General features: G+C 43.9%; 1 protein-coding gene across 1 annotated transcript; it reads left to right on the top strand.

Moving 5' to 3' along the window:
• Positions 1-475: 475 nt before the first annotated feature.
• LOC147458939 (uncharacterized) lies at positions 476-2103 on the top strand. The gene is made up of 5 exons (XM_086511520.1): positions 476-735; positions 817-961; positions 1430-1556; positions 1636-1688; positions 2062-2103. The coding sequence occupies exons 1-5, from the start codon at positions 476-478 to the stop codon at positions 2101-2103; spliced, it is 627 nt and encodes a 208-aa protein (XP_086367646.1).
• The last annotated feature ends 5735 nt before the right edge of the window (positions 2104-7838 follow it).

Genomic DNA, 7838 nt, shown 5'->3' with positions numbered 1-7838 from the left:
TGCACGTATGTGTCTACCCATATAGGATTTGACTTATAAAGACGAGATTTTGACCCGGTGGTCCTGATCTCCGTACACCTCTGGACCGAGGTGTACAGAGATTGGGCAAGACTAGAGAATGAGAGGTAGTTTACATTGTGAGGAGTATATATATATATATATATATATATATATATATATATATATATATATATATATAAAACAACATTCATAATCATTGTAGATGGCAACGTCATCAACTAACATGGAGGAAAAGATTGCATGCTCGTGCACGCTCTGCAAGTATCAAATCCCGTGCAAGCGTAGGATATGTAATGAGCATGTGCACAAGTACGGAGAGTTTGCTAGAGAAACTGTACAGAATCTGCGATACGACTCCTATGGAACGGGCATTGATTTCCGCGACATAGCACCTACATCTGAGAGAGAGAAAAAAAAGCTTATGCATGAAGGTCCGACCAATATAGAGCCACGGATGGAAGCAGAAAAGGGCTTACAGACAGAAGACGACGGCATGGAGGATATGTTGGATGCCTTCTTCCAGACAAGCGAGGAGAACGCGAACGAAGCAGCACCAGAAGTCGTGCGCCTATCTCCTGAAGACATGTTGAGGAAGTTGGCACGTCAACCAATCTATGAAGGCGCCAAAATATCTGTGCTTCATACTTGTCTGGTGTTTATGAATCTTCAGTCAATGTACGGGTGGTCAAATGCAAGCGTCACTGCTTTGTTTAGGTACGTAATTTACAAAAGAGATTTTCCGATTGCAACGGTGATGTGCTCGGAGATCTTTTTAATTTAATGTGGCTTAAACAGGTTATTGCGGGAGAAACTTCTCCCGGCTGGCAATGAAATGCCCCCCTCTAGGCCAGACGCAAAGCAACTTCTGACCTCAGTTGGCTTGGATGACAACAAGATTCATGCATGTCCAAATGATTGCATTCTTTTTCGCAATGAATTCGCAGATTGTCTGTCGTGTCCTAAGTGCGAAGCAATGCGCTACAAACAAGATGCAGTTGGCGAGACAGTGCCAGCTAAAGTGTTGCAGCATTTCCCTATTATTCCTAGGATAAAAAGCATGTTTCGTTGTGGTTCCATTCCAAAGTTGATGCGGTGGCATTCTACGAATAGATCCACTGACGCAACATTTAGGGTGCCCGCTGATTCGAAGGCTTGGAGGCACATTGAAGATACCTGGCCACATTTTAAGAGTGAACCATGCAATTTGCGTTTGGGCATGGCAATGGATGGAGTCAATCCATTTGGCTTGAGAAGCTCGTCATGGAGCACTTGGCCTGTGTGCCTTATCAATTACAACCTCGCGCCATGGCTTGCTATCAAGAAGGGTCATTTGATTTTAATCTTGATTGTACCTGGTAAGTTCAAGGCAAAAAACATGGATATTTATCTAGCTCCACTAGTTGACGAGCTCCAGGAGTTATGTCATGGGATCGACATAGTAGATGCGGTTGAACCAGTAGGACAACAGCATGCCAGGATCCATGGACTTATTATGTGGACTATGCATGATTGGCCAGGATATGGAGAAGCTTCTGGTAATGGTTATTGATTTACAAAATTCTCGCTATTCACAAGCCCTTTGCCTTGGCCTGATTCATGCTTTGATATATTGAGGACTAACAATTTCGGGATACAATGCATGTCCAATTTGCGGGCAGTCTTTGGATGTGCGCTATTCTACCTCTCTTCAAAAGACAATTTATCAAGGCCACCACCGTTATCTTCCAGATGGCCATCACTTGCGCGAAGGCCAGCTTGGTTGCGTCGAATGTCGTCCTATGCATGTACAAGAGTGGCGTCGCCGATGGGAGAAACATGAGGGGCAACCTGTTCCAGGAATGAAACGTTTGTCCATTCTCCATACGTTGACGTACTAGGGTGATCTACTAATTAACCATTTTCTGGATCCAATGCATATATTCAAGAATGTGGGAGAGCTTCTCTGGAAGACAATCATGGGAATGATAGACAATCGAGCTTCACGAGATGATTTGCAGTCGGTTGGAAAGATTCCAGAGCTGTGGCCTTTCACCAATGCAGCTGGTAAAACAAAACTTGCAAGAGCGCCATGGGTATTGCTAAAAAACAAAGAGCGACAAGTGAAAAGGGTAATTTCAGAGTTCAGGACGCCAACAAGATATATGCGATGTCTCAAGACAGCATTCACCCGTGACGATCAACTGTCAGGGTTGAAATCGCATGACTGGCATAAGTTCTTGCAATTCATTCTTCCAATTGCGATCAAGGGGTGTTTAACGGAGGAAGTGCGGACCTGCATATACAAGATTTCAGAGCTAGTGCGGTGGATCTCTTCCAAGGAGATACGGGAGGAATCTATTGTAGTCGCAAGGGCTAACTCCATTGAGGCAGTTTGCATGACTGAGAAGTATCTACCCACGAGCTGCCTAACTATCCAAATGCACTTGCTAGTCCATGTAGTAGATGAGGTTGCAGTGGGAGGTACAGTCCATAGCCGTTGGATGTTCTTTCTAGAGCGGTTTATGAAAACACTTAAGGGTTTTGTTCGCCAAAAAGCGCGTCCAGAGGGGAGCATGGAAGAAGGATGGCTGGTGCAAGAGTCTCTTGTATTGACGACCGAATTTCTATCCGTTTCTGACCCAGAAATGCCTTGACTGTGGAGCGATGAGGAGGATGCAAGACTGGTGGGAGAGGAGCCGCAAGGGCAAGGGGTTCCGAAAAAAATAAACCTGGCCATCCGAGAAAAGATCATGAAGTTCTGTATACTAAATTCAACGCCGATGCAAAAATGGCTTGAAAGGTACGAAGAAGAGAAAGAGAGACGCAATCTAGAGCGACAAGATTTCAGGCGAAGTCGAACGACTAGAGGCTTACCCTTGCCAGACTATCTCGCTCCTCTACCTGAATTCCCTACAATGGCATGGTTGGACAAGATAGTGAGAGCAGCTCGACAGATCGGAGAACCCATATCTCTAGAAGAGGAAGAGCTGGGTATTGGATGTGACTGGAAGTATCATACATACATGGCACTGTGGTCGCATGGAAAGCATTTCAGAACACAACAAATTGACAGCAGAAGAAACACGTTTGACAGTGGGTTAATGGTTAGTTTCATGCAAAAGAGCAGGGCCAATGCTAGAGACACGAATGAGAGCACTAACAACCTGGATTACTGTGGTCTGGTGTCAGATATCCTGAAAGTAAGCTTCAGGCGGTTTGAGATGTTTTTGTTGGATGTGAAGTGGTTCAAGGTGATTACTTTTGGTCGCAATGCAACGGTACGCAGAGATGGAAACAAGCTTGTGCAAATAGATTCTACAAAGACTTGGACAGATGCGAGCGACACATTTGCTCTCCCCGAACATTGCGAGCAAGTGGTCTTTGTACTGAACCCTCGAGAGTGACAATGGTGGTTTGTGGTTCAGGTTGCTCCAATAAATAAACAAGTATTTGAAGGGCAAGATCTCCTGGAGGAAAGTCAGTCAGACGACGTCCATACTACTGTGACATTAGATGATATGGACGAAGGTATGGTAGAGAAAGCTGACAGATATATGAGGGATGACGTAGATGAGCTAGAATTGACACTTGTAGATGAAGATGCAATGGATGAAGGAAATCTGCCAGAACGAGTTGGGGCAGAGTTATGTTTGCAATTAGAGATAGACGATGATACGGTGCAAGATCTTATCGATGATGCCTCACTCGTTCAGGCCTAGGCCTGTAAGTGTTTGTGTGAAGACTTTGATTTAAAATTAAGCTTAAAGTTAATTTAAACAACTGTGTTCTGACGCTTTATTTTACTTTCTTTGTGTAGGACTTTAGTATGGCAAACGAGATTCCAGATCCCGCTTTCATGAGTGCAGATGCATTCATGGGCTTCGTTACACGGATGATGCCTGCTCAGATGGAAGAGGCTTCTCAGTACTGGGTAGCCAGAGGCACGGGTACTATGCCTCCGGGCTTCACACCCAAGGGACCGACACCTAGGGGGGGGACGCCTACGGGGTTTAGGATGCCTATGGGTACGACGCCTTCTTCTCCCATCACGGCCGCTTCGACACCTAGGGGTGGGGCAGAGGCGGGTACGTCCTCGTCTCCGCAGCACAAGCGCACTCGCCGATCTCGCTGATTGTCAGGTGGAGGTGGTGGTTGCTGTGGAGGAGGGTCCACAGATGCTTCGACCCCTCCTCGCTCACGACCCCCGTCTTACCCAGGCACACCTCTCGACACACCTCTTGGCACACCTCGGACACCTTGGGGGGCACACAATCCTAGTGCCTCCAAGCTCTATACTATACGGGGAGATGGTTCTGTTGACATGGATAGAGTTGGGACTGAGATGAGACAACGGATTCGCCAACTCGTGGAGCTGCAGTTTTCGACGAGCATTCTCACGTCTTGGGATCAGCAAGGGAAGAAAAAAGTCACTTACATAGTGGAGACCATCCTGAGAGAGTACCAGCCTGCTCCGGGTTCTTTCGTTGTTTCGGCGAGGTGGATGAAGGGTGTTGCACGGGACACCATCAAACATCGACGAGATGCAGCTCGGAAGGCTTTCAGGATCGGCTCGCCGAAGCCTTCGGGCATCCCACACGAGACGTGGTTGCAGATCAGGGAGGATGAGCGGACAGCGGCCACGCGGTTCAGACAGCTGCGTGAGGCTGTGCAGGTACAACAGATGACTAGGGGGACATCTCATCTTGGTAGCGGAGGCTTCGACACCTTTCGCTATGAGTTTGTGAGTTTCTAATCCAATCTTGACTATGGCATTTTTTGAAACGCGATGAATCATGTATTCTTATTACTTTGATTTTTGTATAAACGCAAAATCTTGCGATGCATCGAGCTCCATCACACGAGGAGGAGTCAGATGGATATCGCAGAGGTATCTATGAAGTACTAAATGATCTTGAAGCTTCAGGAGAGCCTGTAGACTGGGAGGCCATACAGTCTCGTTGATCGCTTGAGGTGAGACGTTAATATGTGTGAGTTGATTTAATTAAGTCAGTATATGTGAAGTAATATCAGTACTAATTTTGTGAGTTGTCCTATGTGCAGGTTGCGACACATAGTCATTAGTGGACCAGATTTCATCTATATGCTTTGTGAGACACAAACACGCTTGTGTGTCTCTTTTTTGTACAAACAGTTAGTGTTCAGACAGTTATTGTTTCCCTTATGGTTATGATTATTGTCATTGTCATTGTATAGACAATTATTGTTTCTCTTTCTGGTTATGCTTATGGTTATTGTTAATTTTGTTTATGGTTATGGTTATCTGCATTATGGTTTTGATCAAAGTGGTTATAGACGGTTATGGTTTTAAGTTATGGTTATGCTTTTAAGTTATGGCTATGCTTTTCAGTTGGTATGGTTGTCTTTCATTGGCCTTAAATCTCATATGAGATCCTACATGGATAGCATGTAGGAGGCGTATACATGATATGGTTTTTTTTGAAAAGTTTATGTAAAAACAAAGGGAACTCTGCCGAAATTTCTACGTGCGGGAGCATGGTTGATATTTTGGTGCTGCTCGTTTTCTTGGGCAGAGGGCAGGAAGTCTGGCTGTGGCAGTGTCCATCTTTTAACTGGGCACAGGCCAGGCTACCTGCCCTCTGCCCAAGAAAAAAATTTTCTGCTATGGTCGTCGCTATGCCCGTCGCTATGAGCGTCGCTAATAGCGACTAGTTTCACAGCGACACGTATAGCGACGGGAAGCGTTGATATATGCGTCGATAACACCTGTTTTTGTTGTAGTGTTGAGGTATTTTTTTCCTAGAGTGGGTATTTTCTCAAAATTTTATGGCATGTTATCCCAAAAATGTTCCATTTTGGTCATAAAAAGGCCAAACAAGCTGGACATATCCCCAAAAATAACATTTTTATAGAACTCTAATAATACCATTGATGGATATGTATGCCAAATACTACTTTTAGATGGTTCTCGCTCGCATCTAACTTCTTGGCAAAACAAGTGTGCCACCACAATGCACTTGTCCCACATATATATTTTTAGATTAAATTAGGAATTTCTTAATGTGATAAAACAAGCACCAATTTTGTGTCTAATGCCTCGTCTCCCTGGTAAGGTATATGCACAACTACAACTGTGAAAATCATTTTCACACATATGACACTATGTACATTGTAGCATTTGGTCTCACAAAAAAATTCATAAGAGGTGATGTGAACATTTTAATTTCACATAATGAATATGCCACAACATGATACCACTCAGATAATATGGTAATTGTGAGCTTCTCTATATCACATGCACATCAACCAAGAGTAGTTTCTTTTGGTTGGGTGGTCCTCAACTCTATGTTTGTGGCTTAGTGTTTGGAACTACTTAAGCCTACAAAATACCATTACATCAATCAATAACTTGTAACAATTAAGCGTTGGATTATAATCAAGATCAATTACATTGATAATCACTTATAATGTGCTTGAGAATGGGGAAGAGATAGAGGGAGAGAGAAAGAGAGAGAGTAAAAAAAGAGTTGTTCATTAGCAATGTATATAGTTTCCTCCATATAAATTTTTCCATTTGCATCCCGTTTGTAAACGTTGATATGTACCTATAGATATCTCAATTCTAGCTTTTGAAAAGTATTCTTAAGTAGGGCAAATATGGGGATATAACTTTTCAAAATTGGGAATTAAAATTTTCTTATGACCAAGATAGAGAGTCAAAGTGTTCAATTGTGCATACTTTCTCAAAAAATATTAAGTACTTGGATGGCCCTTTTTCTTCCTAGAAACAACTCTAGTGATCCCCAACATGTCCCATACATTTTTTCCAACATCTATCTAGATGTCCGGACATGCAGTCTAGTCCCTACAATGAATGTTTCTAATTATGGTCCAATAGTGATACACATGAGCCCTATGTACACTACCAACATGGTTTGAGGTAGAAACTCACTATTTTACCTTCAAAGGAGTGGTTAATTTAACAATCCTTGACCATATGGGAACGATGCCTTATGCATGGATGCGGGCATGACATGTCTATTCTACATGGTACCTATTTGTATCACCTACATGGATCCTAAGTGGTGCCTAGATGGCTAAGATAACATCCCATCTTATCCAAGAAACAACCTAATCTATCTAAACCAAAACCTACTTTCTCTAAACCATGTTAGTCCCATGTGAGTGCATATTCACCTACCTTACTAGTTTTCCATGATGGCACCTGGCCATCTTCACCCACATCCCCTCCACCCTCATTCCCCTCTCGCTTGGGGGATCAATGTGTACAATATTTGTCATCGTATGCATTCAAGGACTATTTTAAAACTCCTTATCTATAAATTTTTTACAAATACAATGCATTCATATGTACATTTTTTTCCAATATCATTATATGGTACCCCTCTGCATGTGAAAATACTTAAAAGATATAACCCCTTCTATTGCACTCATGTGATAGCCACATCATTATTAAGTGGCCATGCCTCCCCCCCCCCCCCCCCCCCCCCCCCCCACACACACACACACACGCACACACACACACACGCACGACATATCTTATCGATCTAAACCATGCCACTCCAATGTGAGTTCACATTCATCTACCTGACTAGTGTGCCATGATGGTGAGGCGGTCCGGGGCAGGCAACAAGAAGAGCGGCCTCTAAACACCCTTCGAGGCTCCCGTGCTGCTCAATTGGGGCTGGGGCAAGCACAATCAGAGACAACAACAACCCACAGCCAGAAACCAAATAAGAAAAGGGGCACCACCTAGCTGTAGATGCGAACTAGGACGCACGTGATATCTCCTTGTACTCAAACGCACAAAGAGAGGGGAATGCAAGATAGCCACACAC

Source organism: Adiantum capillus-veneris, chromosome 4 (genome assembly GCF_014529385.1).
Source record: "Adiantum capillus-veneris isolate H3 chromosome 4, ASM1452938v2, whole genome shotgun sequence".
Lineage (NCBI taxonomy): Eukaryota > Viridiplantae > Streptophyta > Polypodiopsida > Polypodiales > Pteridaceae > Adiantum > Adiantum capillus-veneris.
This window is presented reverse-complemented; position numbering and strand designations above follow the sequence as displayed.

Bases quoted from the DNA above. Each gene is read 5' to 3' on its own strand.
- LOC147458939 (XM_086511520.1), top strand. From the start codon at position 476: ATGGAAGCAGAAAAGGGCTTACAGACAGAAGACGACGGCATGGAGGAT. The intron at 736-816 runs GTACGTAATTTA...TGGCTTAAACAG, and splicing joins AGCGTCACTGCTTTGTTTAG to GTTATTGCGGGAGAAACTTC. The intron at 1,689-2,061 runs GTGCGCTATTCT...TCACCAATGCAG, and splicing joins TTTGCGGGCAGTCTTTGGAT to CTGGTAAAACAAAACTTGCA.